The following is a 20,256-nucleotide window of genomic DNA, read 5'->3' as shown; positions in this document are numbered from 1 at the left end:
CTACGTTTGGCCAAGGTGGACCTTGGTAATGATTTCTGGTCGTATTTTGGCCAGCTTCTTCTGAGTTAACTGTTGAAAAAAATTAGGTGTGTTCGTGAGACAGAAATATGTTCCTTTTACATACCTCGAAGACATAGCCTTTATAGCAAAAATACGTTGTAAAATCAGTTTGAAATATGACTTGCTCGAAGGTAAATATTATGCAATTACTAAGATTTGCAACCAAATACGGGCATCGTAATGTAATTAAAGCAGTCACTGTGACGGTTACGTCACACAGGATTCCGTCGCACTACAACGCTTCATCAAACGCTCGTAAGGGGAAGTTGGTTGGAACCCACCTTAGGCTACTATTAATTTGTCCACGAATTTTGTCCCCATATAACCACCGTCATTCTGGCAGAATCCTAGCAAGATCATAGTAAACCCAAAGCAACAAAAGAGCAAGGCGACGCGGCACGGCCGTGCACTAACGAGTAGCAAAGCAGCATGCTTGACTTAATCATCCATATCAGAAGTGGTGAAGCATGAACAACAGCGAAGTAATGTAAAATATAAGGCATAAAATCGGTAAACAATATAAAAAATGATCAACTATGATATGATGAACCAATCAGGTACGCGAACAACACTCCATCCACCCTCAGCGTGACAGGAAATGCAGGGATTTGATTAAAATTTCATCGATTCTGCTGAGAAATCTAACTTGGTGTTCCCACTTTTTTATTTGCTAATAGTAACAGAAATTTACTCACATTTACGATGGTATCCAATTTTCTCTCTCCAATTGGCCAGAATTAGTAGTAATTTGGACTAATTAAGTTGTATCTCAAAATGATGATCCAAGCACGATGCGATAAAAATGCAGTGATTCGACCCAAAATTTCAATCAATTCTGCTGAAAAATTTAACTCCGTGTTCCCACTTTTTTATTTGCTAATATTAACAGAAATTTACTCACTATTTTACATTATTTCGTTGTAGTTCATGCTTCACCACCTCTGGTATGGATGCTTAAATCACGCATGTTGCTTTGCTATGCGTTTACGTGCATCTCTGACGCATCGCGTTGTCCTTTTGTTGTGTTGGGTTCAATGATCTTGCTAGGGTTCTACCAAAATTCTATTCTTAGATGTCTATGACTTACTGCATATAGCAACCGTTGCGGTTTCCTTGAAAACAATTTAAACCAAGGTCCAGAATTGCCATAAGTTTGAATTAGGTAGCTTGGCGTCTTTGGTAGCCAAATTTTAGAATTATGGTACTTTTTCCTTGTTAGGTTTACGTAATAGAAACAAGGTAATTTTAGTTTTTTATTGGCCCCTGCCAGTAGGATAATGCTATCTGCAAATCGTTAAGGTTGCCACTAATTTCGCCAGAAAAAATCGTGCGTTCAAGCTAGTTTTTGCAGTCTTAACCTAACTTGAATCTTATAACACAGTAACCTAAGCCTAACCTAAATCTACATTCTCGGGTGTGCTCCTTCCATAATCTGCAGTCTGGCTACTGCACTAATGGTGACTAGCATTGGCTGGACTGCAGAGTAGGGCAATTTTCGCTGAGATCTTGGAGTGCAGTTAAGCATTTCGGTGTGTAAGGAAGCAGCCGGTGTACACTGTGACTCATGGCCCAAGAAAAATAAGTTACATAAGGTGAACGTTGTCTTAGTTTATAGTCTATGCTTTTATGTCTGACTTGTTACACTCAGACCTCATTAATCCAAAGTACCGGAATCCCGCAATTCGACACAAAACTGCAGGGAAAGGATTTCTTCCCATGCATTTTATCCCTTTAATTCAGAAACCCTGCTGGCCGACACCGACACAACAGATATACTAATTTAATAGAAAAAAATCTGACAAACCGAATGATGAAGTGGAGCGAAAAAGATTGATTGTGACTGCAAGTTTTTGTGCGTTTGTTGTAAATGACGAAAACAATAGCCAATTGTCTATACGCAATGAAAGTAGCAGTCTCACTCCTAGAACTTCTCTAATAGGCTCGAATGTCAAATCATTAGGCCTACAGTCACAGTACAGCAGTAGGGTCTGACATTCACCATGAAAAAGTTTGCCCCATTTTTGATTATCGAGATTTCGATTATCGAGATGCCTGTCTAAACCGAGATTTTTTGACGACAGAGAGTGGTTCGAATTAACGAGATCTGACTGTACAATACTGTACTTTGCTGTTTTCAACTTTGCAACTAGCAATTTTCAGAAAGTTTTGAATTTTATTCATTTTTAACATTTTTCTCTTGTACCCCAACCTGTACTATATTATTATGGCCTTTGGGAGTGTCCTTTTCCTGCCTTGTAAACTAATGGCATAAGCATATGAAAAAAGGAAATAGGTGAAGCTGACCATTTTTGGTTTATTGTGTATATTGTGTTTTCTATGCCATAACTCATGATCAAAAAGATTTCACAGTAGAAACCCCAGGTTTCGTGTTTATCTTTTCGTTCGTTTGTCTTGTTGTCTTTCAAGCAGTGTTATTAAAACTCATGCAATGAATTTATTGCATGACAATAGCGGTAACAATGAAACTGTACTCATTATTGTTACGCAATGGTAACAAATGAAGTTTGAAAACTAACCAACCATTACCTTTTATTTCATAATGCAAACTGTAAATGCGACTCTTGAAAATTTGCGGTCAAGTCAGATCAGGTGACTTGTTATAAATTTTGATTCCATTTTATTGTCTCTTACTACCGTTTTCATGTTAATTTTATATTTGCAATAAAATCATATGACATATATATCCTACATTTCAAAATTAAGTAGTACAAATGTTTCTTAAATTAGAGGAATCCTCAATTTATATAAAGACCTCTCCTGGATTGTAGAAAGTTAGGTGCCTATGGCGATATGCATTTTAAGATATAAACGATCTTTAAGAACTGAATCCAAAACTATTCGGTACTTATTTTTGGAACTGGTATTATTCTGATTACAACTATTGACCACAGAGATTTCGGTTTATTTGCTATAATCTTTTAGATTTCTTTCTAGTAAAATAAAAACAAGATATAAGTTGGCACTCTGCTGGTTATGTTTAATTTTGATTCTTATACATGATCTTTCGCAAGCATAAGCTTGCTTCTTCAGGTATACTAAGAGATTAAAATATTACTAAGGTTCTTTTTCTGCAATCTAGATAGTTCAATTGTTTTTGTTGATGTCAACACTATGATTAAACAAATTTATGAAAGCTAGCTTTCACGTTTTGTATAACGTCTACAATACAACTTTGTTTCTGAAAATAAATCGTTAAGAAGTGTTAAAGTCTTTCTTGATTGCCTTTTCAATTATGATCTACGTGTTTATTGCTCTAAATGCAAACTTTTTCAATAGCACATAAACACCCTTCTAAAGGGAAACAGACTTTTATACTATACACCAGGGGTGGCCAAACTGCGGCTCTTTGAGCCTTTGATTGCGGCTCTTTAATGAATTAGCATTGTTGAATTAGACATGCATTTTCCCGGTCTAGACGAGTTGTTTGATCAGATTATGAAACAATGCGTCCTATCACACGTAGTAACAATGGACTCATTGTTAGTAATAATCAAATTACACTCCAAAAAGTACATTATTGTACAGAAGTGTGCTAACTTGTACACTGTAGTTAAGTAAACTGTCAAATTGAAGCTGTACGTCAGGGCTGACCTAGTTTTAAGTCTTGGTTACGGTTATACCAATAATTGCAAAAAGAGTTGGTGAAGCCCAGGTGGAGACTCATAGTATCACCACGCAGCACTAATGTTTATCAATAGCTACACTTCGTTGTAAGTGAATAAATTCGTGTTTTTTATTGTTTTCTGTTGTGGCTCTTTTAAAACTGGAATTTGTTATATGCGGCTCGAGCATGAAGCAGGTCTGGCCACCCCTGCTATACACTATATAGACTATACACATATTGTGTACTATACTTTTCCATAGAACACTTCTATAGGAAACATTTAAAACCTCCAGGTTATAATGTAGTTAATCTTTACCTTTAAATGTGAAAATCCTCAACTCATTGTGTTTTCAATTCAAATTCAAGATATTTGCATTTTAATATTTTATGCATTTATTGTTATTTTTGATTTAAACAAACTTTGTTTCAAATTAATATGATCAGAATGTTTTGAAAATCTTCCTTAAATAGCTTCCGGATATATTTTGTATATTGTGCAAGTGTTTTGAACCAGAGAAATGACAAATTAACCAGAAATGTTGCAGATATATCTTCTCAATTTCCAACATTGCTCTTACTTTATCAGTGGTATTACACTTGCAGTATGCACTAAGGCAGGTTGCAAATCGTTGTTCTAGACCAGGATGGTCCAAGTCTGCCAGCATCTGGGGCCACAATATTATTTTGAGCGTTGTTCGCGGGCCACACATAGTAGGCTACATCAGTGCTAAGAAAACGTAAGTTTATTTTACACGAAAACCATTAAACCATAGTCAAACAATTCAAACAACTTTCCTGTTTATTGATCACTTAAAGATTAATACATACTTTCAAAATACGCAGAGAGGATTGTGTGACAATTACTTTATTCGGGTTTCATGCGTTTATGACGCAACACTCCACGTTGATCAACGAAAACCCAAAACTTTTCACTGTGATACTGCAACCTACTGACGAGTAGCAGTAGCCTACTAATGTACTGGTACTTGAAAAGAAAAAGTTTAGTAATCAGTTTTACTAATCACTGAATTAAATGAAGTTCTGCGGGCCACATATAATGATGTTGCGGGCCACATGTGGCCCGCGGGCCTGGGTTTGGACCACCCTGTTCTAGACAAACCCACTGCTTTTAACTCCTCCACCCATGGTTAGCTAAAATTCCTGTAGAAACTTAGTAGCTAAAATTTCTCGGCTTTATGAGACTCTTGCTATCCATTCTTTTCTATTATAATGCTAAGCAGTCGCGGGACTATCCAACAGACACCGAAAGCAGCAGTGTTTAGTGAATTCTCCTTACATTCTCATTAGAATGCCAATGACTTAAAAGTTTTCCCAAATATTTCTTATAATCACCATACTGAGTGGCATTTATTTCTGTACTTTTATTAGTTTCCTTTAAATGTACAGAATGTGCAACTGAAAGAGTATTTTTTATTACCATTGCGGAGAAGAACACCTTTGAGATTTCTTTTGGAGGAGTACAGAAAAATACGCCACTTGCTATGTGTTTCTTTCCCAACTTTTGAACTTATGGCTGTAACAGAGTGGTCCATCCACTGTGAGTATTGCTGAGCGCTAATAGACCCATATTGCGCTTTCTGTAATGGCTAACCGCCACATCTTTCTCGAACAAGTTTTTTTTCTTTTTAATCTTGATGTTAGCAATTTTGTCTTTTGCTTGAGCAGGGTTTGGCCTGTTGTAAGATCATTTAAGCATCCATGGGTAAAAAGAATAGGTTTCAAGCTTTCTTTTTGTTCAAGCGCTCAGACCAGAAATACTTCATCACCAACCTCATCAACTTCATCAGTAGCAGTATCAAGTCCATCTTGAAGGGAAAGTGGTACAGGCATTTGATGCGTGATGTGGAACAAGTCTTTGTGCTGATTCTAGATTTGAGATAATTTTGCTTCCATGTTTGAGGAAAAACCTTTTACATTTATAAGACAAAATTAATGATCTTGAAAGTGGTCTTTAGGTTTCCTCCATATCATAGGAACAGCAAAAATTATTGCTGGTGTTTGTTTGTGTAGCCAATTACTAAAGCCGCTTGAACAAGAAGTACATATTTGATGCGGAGCCCACTGCTTGTCTTCATCTTCCAACAGACAACTGCAGTACGGTTTGTATAGCTTTCTTGGATCTGCACTGATGCCTCGTCATTGAGTTGTAATTGTAAAACTAACGAAAATGTAACAAAACAAGTCTGGAGTATTTTTGCACTTTCTTGGTATGATGGTGATGAAACCAATGTATATACACTATGCAGAAATCAAATTAATGCACGTATATAGCTCTGATAAAATAGATCGTTATTTCCGCGTTTTAATCAAACAACGCAACAAACAACTAAAACTACCGAAAATTAAAGTCCTATAGCATATCACATATGGCCTTAACTACTAAATAATTGACTTATTTAGCAAATACTTGCTTCTTATCAAATATTTCTTTCTTTATCAGTTCAGCCACAGACCGAATGCCTTCTGAAATATCAAAGCGGAATTACAATGTATAGCAAAATCTGCAATGCCCAAGTTATTGTAGGTCCAATTTTAAAACAGAAGAATAAGAATATTTGAAATACCTGATGTGCCGGAAAAAATTGATGACATTTTTAAAATAAGCAACAGAAATGCTTTCGGGAACACGTAAAGCCCTCTCTGGTTATAATTTGCTGTTGGCCAGTGTAATTTGATGCTGTTACAGCGACTCGTTTGCCGCTGTATTTTTTAAGTTTAAAAAAAGTTACGTTTACGTTCCATATTACTATATCCATATCCATATACTTGATTGTTCAATTGAGCTGTGAGTAATGTTCCCTCTAATTTTTCACGAGTCTGAGCAAACACACTAACTCCCTGAGCGGTCCCCTGGTCCACTGTGAGCAACATCAGACGTGCGCAGTGCGCACTGTGGCCATTATTATGCGTTTATTTTATTTTCAATTCAGGTTGGATTTTTTTCTTGTGCGCAGCACAGATTTTTTGTGCGCGGAGACTGTGACAGCAGTGCGCATTTGCGCACGCGCGCAGCTTAGAGGGAACATTGGCTGTGAGTTGGTGCGCATCTCGTTGGTGTATTGAGCAATTGGTACACTGCAAAATGCATATAAAGTGATAGGCTGTAGCCTATGCTATATATATACTTTGTATTTAAAACAATATTTTTTGTGTTTAGATTTCTGTTTACAAAGGATTTGCTCGGTTATTTATTTCCCACCTCTACTTGCGAAATTTCCCACCACTTAAAAACTGCCACTATAAATAGTTTATTACGTCTCTACCAACGAACTTGGATTAAGGTCGATTTGCCTGTTTTCAGTGTGTATAACAATTAGCTGTTCCATTCATCGCTGTGTTCATGATAAACATTTTGTTAAAAAATTTTAAAATTAGTCAATGCTTTACTATTACTGAAATTCACATTTTGTAAAGCCAATCCTGATATGTAAATATTTTCTAATATTTAGATTTGTAATATTAAATATTATTAAATTATTTTCTTTATTTAAACTTGTTTTATTTTGGAAGGTTTCAGTTGAGGAAGATAACATAGTTGTGTTGTTTACCAGTTTTGCAACCAATAGTTGAATATTAATCAGTATGGCCGGTACGGCACGTCATGATCGAGAAATGGCTATGAAAGCTCAAAAGCAGTTGAGCACTACAAAAAACCCTATTGAACGTCTAAGGTTGCAATGTTTAAGCAGGGGTTCTAGTGGGATTAAAGGCTTGGGAAGGTATGATTGAGTTGATTATACTTATCTTATAAATCTATATTAAAATTTAAATATACATACTTGCCATTTGTTGGGGAAAAACATGAGTAGTATTACATTTAAACCCACTTACAAATAATGTTGTAAGTACCAGCCAATAAATAAATAAAAACAAACAGATTGACAAGAGAAAGGAATAAAAGTTTTGCGTGTTGTCCAACATGACAAAGCAAATGCTTTTTGTTATTTACATTCACATATGTTTAATTTGATAAACTAAAAAAATAGATACATGATAATAAACGTAATTAAACTTAGGAGCAATGACTAGTGAGCAAAATATTGGAGTCCATTTGTCATTTCCAGAATAAATACCAAAAATTGAAATATTTTTCATCTGGTTTTGTCCATGTTGATATGAATTGTGATGTCACAATAAAATCAATGTTCGTGAAAGCTTGCTTAATTGATTCAAGCATCGATGCAGCTTTAGAAGCAATTATGTAACACTATATTTCTTCTCTTGCTCATCACATAGTAGCATTTTAGGCTTCAATAACCTTTACACAGCAGTCATTAACATAGAAATACAAAATATATGGCATCTAAATTTTTGAATTATATGCAACTTGTCAAAAATGTCATATATTTGAGGCAAGCTGGTTACCTCACTTAAACTGACCCATCATTGGTAAAGTTATCAGTGTTTTTATGTTATTTAGGGGAAATGATAAGTTAAAAATATGTAAAGGGATGAATGTATCAAAAACTTGGGAACCACTGATCTAGCGCCCTTTGTTGTAATGCTACAAGGGGACCCACCTACGCAGTCGACAGTGAGCTTCACATATTCATCTTCGTTTTCTATGACTCTTTATACTGGATACTTTTTCTTGGCCTCTGTGCTTGGTCAAAGTCACGCTTCACTGATTCTAAACTTTTTTCTCCTTTTTGGTCCTTTTGTTTTGATGTCTGTTTTTTCACTGCAATTAGGCCTATTTTTGGTATTTTATGACATTTTATTCTTACCTAGTAGCTGTTTAGTAGACAGGTCGCAGTTTACTGGTTTTTAAATTAAATTCCAATAACCATGTAAGAGATTAGTAAATCTTATTTTCTATGTAAGTAGTATAATGTGATAGGTTAGTATTTGCGGGTTAGCATGATACTCTCGACTATGGTAGTAGCCTAGATCAGTGGTTCCCAACACGTTTTTAAGGCGACCCATTTTTTGAAAAAATTCAGATTTATAAAAACTTGCGACCCAAGTAAATTGTCGTAAGATTTTAAAAGTTACACAAGATTGTGTTGCAAACACACAGCACTTCAAAAGCAGCAATTATTTTGTAAGTTAGTTTGTAAGTTTTAGTAATGCTGAGAAGGTGGTGAAAGTGAAGTAGAGGGACTGCAGATTGCTGTAAATCATTAAGGACGGATAATTTGAAGTGGGAGGAAATGTTCTGCCAATTTGCACGTCTATAATTTTGTCCTGAAAATTAAAAGGGTGTAAAAAAGCCTATTATAAATGTAATGGGTAATTTGTTTTTTTTAAAAAAAAGGTTAGCATAAATACCAATATTGAGGTCATTATAACCGCTTTTGTCCAGTGGGTTTTGAAAATTTGCTAACGTTAGGTTTGTATGGGTTTTTTTGGTTATAAAACTTATAAAACGATTGACAAGTTTATTTAGTTTATGTCTAACTTGGATGGGAAGTGGACGGGTCTGTGCTTGATAGGAAGTTAAGGATAAAGTTTTCATTTGAGGGGAACATTTTTTTCTTCAAAGGTATTATAAAATTTGGAAATGTGTTTTATTTTTTTCTTGAAAGTTTTTAACGGGACAGCCCATACGTCGTCAATGTTGTTGTGGCCAATGAATGTTCCTAAAAGTTGCAGAAAAGAAGTTGTCCAGTTAATTTGGACATGTGCTGACGTCAAACGTAAGTTTTTTTAGGCATTCAAGTATAGTCCAGATGCGAGGGTAAATTTTTCCAGAGTGCAAATTGTTTCATTAATCGAAAGCTGATCTTTTAGTAAAAAGGTTGTATCATCGGCGTAGCAAACCGTTTAATTTATTTTTTGCCTGTACTGTTAATTCCACAGATTAGGGTATTTTGATTTACGTGGGAAATAAGTGGTTGCAATGCACTGTAATGAGGAATTAGTAGAGGCTAAGCGTGTTACTTTGTCTAACTCCTTTGTTTAATTCTATCTTGTTTGTCATGAAGCTGTTGACTAAAACTTTCAATGTTGCATCAGTGTTAATATCTTGAACCGAATTCAAAATGTGTGGGAAAATTCATTTTCATGAGCACATGGTAGAACCATTTATGGTCAATAGAATCGAAAGCTTTTTTAAAATTTGTTGCTAATAAAATGGTAAGGTTGGTTGTTCCTTCTGCTTTTACGAAGTAGATCTCTGGTAGTAGTAGTCTCTGATAGTAAATTTTTAGTGTTAAAATCGCCAAACTGTGATTGTTTACTTAAACTGCCTTACATCGAGTCTACATGTTGCTGATTAAGTTGTGTAAACTAGTTTGATTTTTGATATTCTCCAGAAAAACACATTTCTTGACTTTTGAACATGACATCAAGTTTCACTTGAACTTTGCTCAAACTGCATGTCATCCGCTGGGCTGCATGTTGGTAAACCTTGGCTAAATTATTATTACCCAGATGAAATAGAATGAAAAACATCCTGAACAAGACTAAGTTAGACATTAAATAAAACAGATTTATGTACATTGAAATATGGTGTCAGGATTAATTAACGAAGAATCCTCACCATGTTTTACATTAACCCAGAAATGAAGTTGATTTAGTACATCCTGTTAATGAAACCATATCAGTTTTGATTGTTTTGTTTCATATATCTCAAATTACAGATTAATTTACGTTCTAATGTAAGTACTACAAACGAGTGCTACATACCTAGATTACTTCATGGTATGTTTGTGTCATCTTTTACTACCATTTTTTCAATTGTAGAACCTTCAAAATCATGGATGATGATGGCAATAAAACAATTGATTTTAAGGAATTCAAAAAAGGTTTAAGAGACTATGGAGTTGATTTGGACCCAAGTGAGGTACAGGAAATGTTCAGTGCCTTTGATAAGGATGGATCAGGAAATATTGACTTTGATGAGTTCCTGGTAAATCTGAGGGTATGTATTTTTATGTATAATCTTGTATGCATTATGGTATAAATTACCGTATTAATGCAGCATACATTCTTCTTTCTCGCTACTTATATGCCAAATTTTGTCATGGTTGTTGGTTGCTTTTGACATTATGAATAGATGGCTTTTTGTGACTTTTTAAAGATATTGTTTCATTTCATGCGTTCATATCTAGCCACCACTCTCAAAAGCACGAAAAAACTTAATACAAAAAGCATTTCGGAAACTTGACAAGACTGGTGATGGGGTGATTACTGTAGAAGATCTACGTGGCGTGTACAATGCTAAGCATCATCCAAAATTCCAAAATGGAGAATGGACAGAAGATGATGTCTTTCGAAAATTTCTTGAGAGCTTTGATACCCCAGGACAAGCTGATGGGGAGGTAACCAGTGCTAAGCGCTCAAGTCCAGAGTTCTAATTAATTATTACTCCATAGCAATAATGCCCTTGGATTGCGTTAAGCTTGTGCTTGTGCAATGTTTTTGGTGGACAGCGCTAAATTTGGGAAAAACTGCAATTTCCTAAAACATACATAGAAAGGGTACAGTTGACGGTATTTAATTTGGTCTCTAATATGGCTATTTTTTGTATTATACAATGAATGCATAGTACAAGTAGGTAGGTAATGAAAACATCCAGAAAAGCAACCCTAAGGCCTGGCAAATAATTTAATCTTTAATATACAATAAAAACATTTCAAATTAAAAACAAACACATATAGTCAACAAACACTGTAACTTAACATTACTGTATCCAACTAAGAATTGTTCATTGTGTGAAATTATCATCTACAGGTGTTGAAGTTGTTTCAGTTTTGTTTCTGATTATACTCAAATATAGGGTCGGACTTAAACAAACCCAAACTCGTGAATATAACCTGCTTGGAAGATTCGGGCAAAGATGAACGTCCAAGAATGACAAACTTGAATACGTTATTATTTGTAAACCTATCAACTTTGGTGGCTAAGCTAAAAAAGGTTTAGATTCCTCGCAATCAAGATCATTTATTGATGTTGATGCAAATAGATTTTGGATTCGCATGTGTCAACCTGTATGATATTCGGGTTTGCATGAACCCAAATAAAATTCCTCAAGGCACATCCTTACATAGCATTATCTTTTTTTGTTATGTCACGCTCTCTTCAGAAAATACATTATGTTTAGACTTATTATAAAAACTGTATAGTAGCAAAATGCCTAACCAATGTAAATTATCTTATTAGACAGATTTTTAGAAAGTTCCAAAATGAATTTACTACCAATCCTGGGGATGATTTAAGACACAATTTTTGTGAAGCTTTAATTAAGTACAATAAAAAAACTTTGTACAAAGTCATCAAAATAAAAAGCAACATCAAGCTGGATTAAAGAGACAGATTAAAGTGCATTGAATGCAGAACAAACATTCATCAAGCAAGTGCAACCACATGAATGTATTGATAAGATAATCTCAACATTTTTGACTCTTCACGAGCTGAATCATGCTGCAATAAAACCTGACTCTGTGATAACATCTGAAAATGCTACCCCAGCAAGCGTTGCCAACCGAGCCTCGCAAAAAGGAAGTGAAAAAGTGCTTGATGAAAAGAGGTATTTTTGGTCATAGATAAAGCTGATGTTGCTTAGAAAATGTATGTTGAAGTACATGTGAGAAGCTTGAAGACTCCAATAGAAACCTTCTTCGTTAACTGAGTTTTCCTTGACGAAAGTGTTAACAACAGTGTCATAATTGATACTATTGTTGATGATGATACCTTGCGCGTAATCGGAACACTGAATAAAAACTTTGTAGCATTTTGACAGATGCTGCTTGATGCATGAATCTTGCTGGCAAGACACTAAAGTAATTTTATCTCTTTTTTTAATGCATGCTACCTACATATTACCATTGTACTCTGTTGTTGTATGCTTATTTAAACATCGATACAGATTTAATAACTGCAAAAGTGACAACAATTTAAAACAAATGCTGCATTAAAGATTTTTGTGACACTGGCTTGCTGTCGTCTTCGGAACATGTGTTTCCCAGATGGGTAACTTGTTTACAGCAGCTTCCCACTACACTGACCGGACAACTATTTGACTTAAGGCCAACTTGTTTTTGGACTTGCCTCTCACTGTTTTAAGCAACTGTTGCAACTGTTTGCCAATTGAGATCAGGAAACAATAATAAACTTCTCAAGCTCAAACATTCCTCAAGCTACAGGTGTGTTTCTACACAAAGCTTAGCCCACATCAGCTGCAGTGGAAATCCAGTTTATTTTCTATGTGGAAAAAACTGTTGATCAAAGATCAAAAGTGTTTGCTGATCAGCCGCATGATCAAATATAACTGGTGAAAGTTTGGAACATTTTCTACAGCAGGGGTTGGCAACCTTTCTCTAGCCGCTGGCCAAAACCAAACTCTGCAAGATATCAACTATACTAATTTTCCACTAACAATTCCGTTTCCTTCCCTTTTTATGATTCTATTAAAGTTCGCGAATTTAAGTCATTTTTATGAAATTATCACCTTACTTAGCTATAGATTAATCCTAACAAAAGTAGTAACAATTCATAACGAAAACACAAAATACATTTATTGACAGTATAAAATTAATGTGATATTTGGTGTTGCTTCATGCTAGAAAGTTTTGTAAGCTCAGGCGATAGGTTGGATGAGGCAAGAAGCATAACATCTTGCAAGTGGTTATCAGTAAGCTGTGTTCTAAGCTTGCTCTTGGTGAGTTTCATTGACGAAAGTAGTTGTTCACACGTGTAAGTGCTACCAAGCATTGATGCCGTCTTTTTGGCATGATTGATCAAGTTGGGATATTGTTCGATATTTGTATAAGATATTTCTTATAAAAGTCATGCAATGATAATGGTGTGAAATTTTGACTTTAAGTTGTTACTGCATTGCAGCTCGACTAGTTTCATTTGATACTTCTCTTGTACTGCATCCACTTGTACATCAAATGGATTACTGAATAATTTGATATCATTTTTGAGAGAACGAACATCAACTAAGCAGGATGAAAATTCAGTTTTTAAATGTCGTATCAAAGAAATAAATAAAGTACTGCTTGTAGGTTTGCTCTCTCGCAGTGTAGCAAAGTGAGCATAATTTGCATTTTCCAGCTAACTTTTCCCAGAGTCGTAGTTTTGTCTCAAATGTGCGTATCTCCACATCTCGTGTATCATTTGATGCTTCCCCTGATGCTGCAAGTCCAACTTATTCAAATGCAATGTTAAATCAACCAGAAATGCCAAATTAGAAACCCTTTCTGGATCGCAAAATTTTTCAGCTTTCATGTTTTTATTTTCAAGGAAGGTTGCTATTTCTTCTCTCAGTGTGTACACTCTTTGTAGAATATCGCCTCGACTGAGCCAGCGGATTTTGCAGAAATAAAGCAAGTCACCATACTGATTCTCTGCTTAGTAGTTGGCGAAATTGATGATGGTTCAATCCTCGAGACAGAATGAAGTTTACAGACTTCACTATTACGTCCTTCAAGCTTGGCACTTTTACGCACAAGGCCTGCTGGTGAATGAGACAGTATAATTCCAAAATGTTGATATTAATTCCTTGGCTTTCTATGTGTTTTTGAAGCCAATACACGACACCTTTATTTTTCCCAACCATTGACGGTGCTCCATCAGTTGCTATTGACACCAGTTTTGAGAGATTCAGATTCATGACTTCAAGACATTGAAGTAATGCCTTCATAATATTGCTTCCTGCAGTAGTACCCTTGATAGGATCCAATTGAACAAAGTCCTCAACAACATGAAATTCTTCGTTTATTCCACACACAAATACTGCTAGCAAATCTGTCATGTCTGTGCTCTTATCTATTGCTATTGAGAAAAACTGTAAATCTTCAAAGCAGTCTTTCTGGCTAGATTTCACATTCTCAGACAGCTCTTCTATTGTCGGGTTACGGTTGTTGCTGAAAGACTGACATCTGAAAATAGCTTTTTTTCTCCGGACAAATGGTTTCAACAACAGCCATCATACATTTTTTTGCAAATTCCCTATCAGTAAATGGTCTCTTGTCTTCTGCTATTAATTTTGCTACCTTGTAGTTAGCAAGAGTAATATTTTTTGATTTAATGGTTTGTTTTTGGAATACCAAACTCTGCTGATTCAAGCTATTTCTAAGTTGGTTCAGTCTGTCTTTCCTTGTTTGACCTGTGAACAATGGAAAAATTGCCATGCTTTGTGTCATAATGGCGCTTTATATTGAATTTCTTGTTTACAGCATCAGAAACTTTGTAAATCAAACATGTGGGTCTACCAAAATGGTTAGTGAAAAAGTACTTGTTCTCCCATACTTCATTAAAACCTCGGCACTCAGCATCAACTTTTCTTCGTTTTGCCAACATTGTAAGATTGCTAAAAATTTGAATAAATATTGTACATATATGCTTAATTACTACAAATAACTCAACTCCTGTAACTACAGTAAATACTAAACACAGACATCAAAGGTGAAACTGCCAAGTACCTTGATGCTACCTTCTGCAAGCTAAAGCTTTTGAACAACAGAACAGGGTTGCTTGTATTCACAAACGTGTAGTGTGAGTGATGCAAAGACAAAGCATTGTGATAAAACAAAAATATTTATTCATGCATATGCATACGTGGATAATTGCTTTGATTACGCTAAATGTTTTATTGTGCAACAACGCAGTGAGTTTTCTGCATACGTGCTTTTGTTATGCTAACACACGTACGTTATGCATACATCGTTTGCGCACAGATGAAGATCGGCATGGTGGGTCATAGCTATTTTCCCACCCATGAAGTATGATTTCTCATATCATAGTTTCTCATATGTAAGGAGGAGGCAATGTAAGATATTGCAAGGAGGGCAGATTCATAAAATAATAGTACTCAGTAGGCCATATAAATACTACAATGGTAGTATAAAAATGATAACAAAGAAAATGTTTTATATAACTTATCTATAAAACCAATTGCATCCACATGGCTTAATGATACCAAGAGGTTTGAAGACATGGCATATGATTTGTGCCTGCACTAAAAGTGGCCATCCGTTTCAATACTCTAGCTCCAGTGTCTGTAAAAAATTGTTTAGAAATTTTACACTTTTTTACCAACATTTGTTCATCGCAGTAAGGTTTTCTGTCATCATTATCGATTATTGTAAACTTTTGTTGGCCATCACTTTAGTTTTGTAGGTTTTTTTTTCATTCTCCCTTGATGATATTTTTACTTTCATTTTTGCTGTTGTTTGTACTAGTCTTTTTCATTTTTTTTTCTTTCTGGTCATGAAACATTCTTGGAAAGCTGCTTCAAGACTTAGTGCCCCTTCGCCATGGATCAACTCCAATTGGTGTAGGGTAGGTATGCAGCTCCACTGATGCTGATATCCTACATTTTCCAACAAGAGCTTGTTCACATGTCAGGTGCATAGACACTTAACTTACCATCTTCATACTGCCACATCTTGTTTTATGACAAAATAGTGGTTGAAGTTTCGGGTCTGTTCAGTGTTACTAAGAACTTTTCTATGTTTGTTTTATTTATTTTCAAAAGCTGGGCAATTAAAGTCTGTCACCCCAATCCCCATTATTTGTTATTTTTTTAGCCCAAAACCCTCTTTCATTGTGGCAGTTACATTGAGTTCTTAGCCGCATTGCTGAATAACTATATTAAAATATAATTCCAAATATACTATCTAATAATAATCTATAAATACAGTAACTTTAATCAAGTCCACAAAGGACTCTACCTGTGGTAGTACCATAACATAGGTCTGCTCTGTTCTCATGATCTAAGACAGCAATTTTCAATTTATTTTTCAAATACAAGCTGCACAATGAATAAATTGTTTTACACTTGGTTAAGTTTAACACTAAGTATAAGTCAAAAATGATTGGTTTTATGCAATTTTAAATAAGTTTTGCAATATATGAGCACACTAATGTAACAACCTGCTTGCCGCTGCAATTCTGAAAAATACCACAAATGCAAATTCTATACCACTCTCTGTTATATTATCCCAATCAGTACAATCCTTATGTGAAATTGGTTTGTTTCGATCAATTGCCACTGGCCAGAGTGTTCCCAATAACTGTATACTGCTTAATTGAAGAGTATTGTCATTACTGGGCATACACAACAATGAAAACCTCTAACAGGGCCCCATGATGCCTATGGGTGCGACATTGATGATTTAAGAGTTTGATAGTGATAAATATATATGTACAGTAAATATCTTGTACGAAATTCTATCCACATGAATTGGTGTTGTGTTTTTATTTTGAAATTTGTTATTACTAGTATTAATTTCATTGTAAGAATTATTATTAGCTTCAATATCTGTGCAAAGGGCAGTTACCAGTACAGCAACAAACATCAATTTTCTGAAGTTTGTTGTTTTTAATGTGTGTTTTGACACACTAATTTTTGAGTTTATTTAATTTTGGTATGTAATATAATCTATAAGCTAGGGCATAATCAATTTTAAAGCTATTAAAATTTGGCATTTTTAAAACTTAGTCTTAATTTTTTAGGTCACATATGATGAATTTTATAATTACTATGTTGGAGTAAGCGCTTCTATAGATCAGGATGTGTACTTTGATGTAATGATGAGGAAAGCTTGGAAACTGTGATAATAGAGTACTTCAAGCTTCAATCAACACAAAGGTCTTTCTGTATTGTAGTTTTCAGAATCAAGACTGCATTTTTATTTACTTATAGTTTTGTATATTTGTCTTTTTTGATTATGCGTAGAATGGTTCATATAGTTCTCTGTTTCTTGTCTCGTATTCATTTTGACATGAATAGCAATTAATTATTATTTTCTGTTTTGTGTCTTTCCATGATGATTCAGGTTCGTTTGTGTATCATATATTTCAGAGGTGGGCAGTACTATAGTACTGAATTATTGTACCGCGGTAATTTTTCACTACTGAAACCAGTACTGTTGGCACTTTTGAAAAAATGTACCAAATTCCTTTTTTCAAGAAGTTTTAGTCGGTCCCAGTACTTGGTACCTTTAAGGTAATTAAGGCAAAGGTTTTGAGAAGTATATATTTCTAAAGTTCATTTGAATTAAACCCTAATGCCTACTTTCAACATTGGCTGTTTTTTCATAAATGTCTAGAGTTTACATATGTTGTGACCTAGAGCAGGGGTGTCCAAACTATAGCCCGAGAGCCAGCTGCTGTCCACCACCTCTTTTTTAGTGGCCCATCATCATCGTGTTCACGCGTAACTTTAAATGAAGAAATATGAAACTAACATTTGAGAGTCCAAAACCAACAAATTTTATTTCAATATGGCTTGTGACCTTCAATACTGTATGTGACGTATTTTTGCATAGCTACTCCCATTACGAACGATAAAAAATTGTCGTCCTTTATTGATGTCCGCCCATATTCGGAGTAAAATCATCAGAACAATTCTATTAGTTTTTGTGTTATGTAGTGCTGGGTAGACTTAGGGTTTGTGGTACTGTGGCGGCAAGCGCCATGCTTCAGACATTTTCCTGTTAACTTTTCGTTTTCCTCCTTAATTAACAGTTTTGCGTTAATTGCTTTTTTATGTACGGTTCCGTTTCTAATTTGGTTGACTACCGAGTACCTAACTTAACATTACGTTTGTAAGTTCGTAAATAAAGTTTAATCAGTTTTTCATTTGTTAGCTGTTCTGCTGAGCATTTGCAATGCCGAGATGAACTTTTAACCTTAAACAATATATGGAGGCATAAATAGCTTACGTTATTTTGGGCATCTTCAACACGTACAAACGCAGACGGCCACAGTACATATTAGAGTAGGCAAGCGAGTCGTTACATTTTGTGACTTGGAGAGATGTTTTCTAGACCTAGGCCTACTGTTTACCATTTTCGGTTACAAAGTGGATTTTACCGCCAACGCTAATTGTGAATGTTCTTCTCGACTTTCATTACGTTGTAGGCATAGCAGCGGTATTCACAGATAGTTAGTGCCGCTCACTCGTTAACTTTTAGTGCTCCCAGTGAAAGAAGTTTGGGCACCGCCGACTTAAGGTATCATGTAACTTGGCCATATTAAGGGCAAAAATTGCATTATTAGCAGGATCAATCGTATAAAAAGTACAGAGTACCGACTAACTACCAAAGTCCTGTTTTGAAAAGGTGCCGAATACCGTTACCCTCAGTACATTCTTTTTCAAGTCCCGGCACCTTTATCTTTAATCTACCGACTGCCCACCTCTGCACATATATAGAGAGCATTTTTATAGCAGCTGGTCTTTCTTCAGTTTTATGCAGTACACGTCAACCCCTTTATTAACATCGATATAATTCATATATGTATAGTTTAGTTATGCATTGCTTGATGAATTTTGCCATTTAACATTTTTGATGCAAAGTTTGTAAATGAACATTGTTTTATTTATGTACGTGTTTGAGGCCAGATAATGTTTGTTTTGCACATAGAGGAGTTCCGCAAGTGTTGAGGTGTTTCAGGGATTCGATTCAATTTATTTAACATATGGGTTGACTACGGGGGCGTAGCAAGGCCATCGCACCACCCAAATTTTTCAAAAAATTAACCATGGTAAGTCAGTGGACAATATAAACGTTTGTAGGCTACGTTTTTGTTTTGTAAGTTTCCTGGAATCATGCGTATAAAAACAACATTTTGACGAACATCATGGCGCTTTCATATAAATTATTGTCTATAGAATTTTGCTTAATATTTTCTCAGAGGGAAACGACTGATTTAAGAGACGTAGGAGGACAAATTTTATAAAGCCCTGTATTCTGCTTGAGAATGTTGGTAATAGGTCAATATTTGCAGCGACTGGAACACTTAAGCGTGCGTTTATTGAAGAGGTGCACCTGTTTGGAAAATGCCAGGGCATACATTTGAAATCAGAAAGTCACTTTGTTGCAGAAAGATGTTTGCTTTAGTTCGAAGGCCACTCCCATGCTTCCGTTAAAATACATGCACTCTCTCGACGTGTAACATTGAAACATTACTTCCGTACGAGAACAAAACCGAAAATCGTCTCTAAAAATTTGACCTTGGAATGTATAAAAATGCGCTCGGGCGCCTGTGTCATCTAGTTTAATGAGAATCTGAATTATGTTAACGCTAGAGGTCATTCAGGAGTGAGATTAATTCAAGTATGCAATGGCTGCAAGTTATCATTGTGCGATACATACGAAACTGTACCGAAAAGCACTTCTTCACATGCAATTTTGCTGAAATTCGGTTGGGAAAGAGGAAGGATTCGGTAAATTCGAGAAGCGGGGAACATTGGGTATAAACTTGCTGAAAATATACCCAATGCTCTTTCTTTAACGACTACGCTACCGACCCGATATGAGCAGATTTTTTTTTTCATAACTGTTAAATTACGAGTTATATTTGCAGTACACAGGATTGCAAACAGCGTAGTCCTAGTGACGATTTTTATTCCAAGCAGAAATAACGAAAAACTACACACAATAGTTAAAGAAGATTTTTTGCATTGTTTTTGCTAGCCTCTGATGTGTAAATGTGTATGTATTCAATCCCAGAGAATGGAATTCTCATGACTGCATTACCACGGAGACCCCATCAGGCATAAGGGAGATCACCCAGAAAACAACTTGCACAAATATCAAAAGACCCGACATGAAAACTATAGCTATGATCTTAAATTAGAGACAAACTGTAAA

The 20,256-nt window shown here is 35.3% G+C and overlaps 1 protein-coding gene across 8 annotated transcripts; it reads left to right on the top strand.

Moving 5' to 3' along the window:
• The first annotated feature begins 1,213 nt into the window (after nt 1-1,213).
• LOC143458647 (calcyphosin-like protein) lies at nt 1,214-18,985 on the top strand. Of its 8 annotated transcripts, XM_076955486.1 has the most exons (6): nt 2,750-5,800; nt 6,864-6,987; nt 7,217-7,425; nt 10,394-10,571; nt 10,762-10,971; nt 17,114-18,985. In XM_076955486.1, exons 3-6 carry the CDS (start codon nt 7,289-7,291, stop codon nt 17,213-17,215), a joined length of 627 nt encoding a protein of 208 aa, XP_076811601.1. In that variant the 5' UTR covers nt 2,750-5,800; nt 6,864-6,987; nt 7,217-7,288; the 3' UTR covers nt 17,216-18,985. The 8 variants fall into 8 exon arrangements, with proteins under 8 accessions (XP_076811599.1, XP_076811600.1, XP_076811603.1 ...); XM_076955484.1 differs by lacking the exon at nt 2,750-5,800 and adding an exon at nt 1,214-1,652 and having other exon boundaries at nt 6,864-7,425; XM_076955485.1 differs by lacking the exon at nt 2,750-5,800 and adding an exon at nt 2,656-2,670 and having other exon boundaries at nt 6,864-7,425.
• The last annotated feature ends 1,271 nt before the right edge of the window (nt 18,986-20,256 follow it).

The sequence above is a fragment of the Clavelina lepadiformis genome, chromosome 5 (assembly GCF_947623445.1).
Source record: "Clavelina lepadiformis chromosome 5, kaClaLepa1.1, whole genome shotgun sequence".
Taxonomy (NCBI): domain Eukaryota; kingdom Metazoa; phylum Chordata; class Ascidiacea; order Aplousobranchia; family Clavelinidae; genus Clavelina; species Clavelina lepadiformis.
Note: the sequence above shows the minus strand (reverse complement) of the source record. Positions and strands in the feature narration are given on the sequence as shown.

Excerpts from the sequence above, each read along its gene's own strand:
- LOC143458647 (XM_076955484.1), top strand. The coding sequence starts at position 7,289 with ATGGCCGGTACGGCACGTCATGATCGAGAAATGGCTATGAAAGCTCAA. Across the intron at positions 10,572-10,761 it reads AGTTCCTGGTAAATCTGAGG|CCACCACTCTCAAAAGCACG; the intron begins GTATGTATTTTT and ends GTTCATATCTAG. Across the intron at positions 10,972-17,113 it reads CAGGACAAGCTGATGGGGAG|GTCACATATGATGAATTTTA; the intron begins GTAACCAGTGCT and ends TTAATTTTTTAG.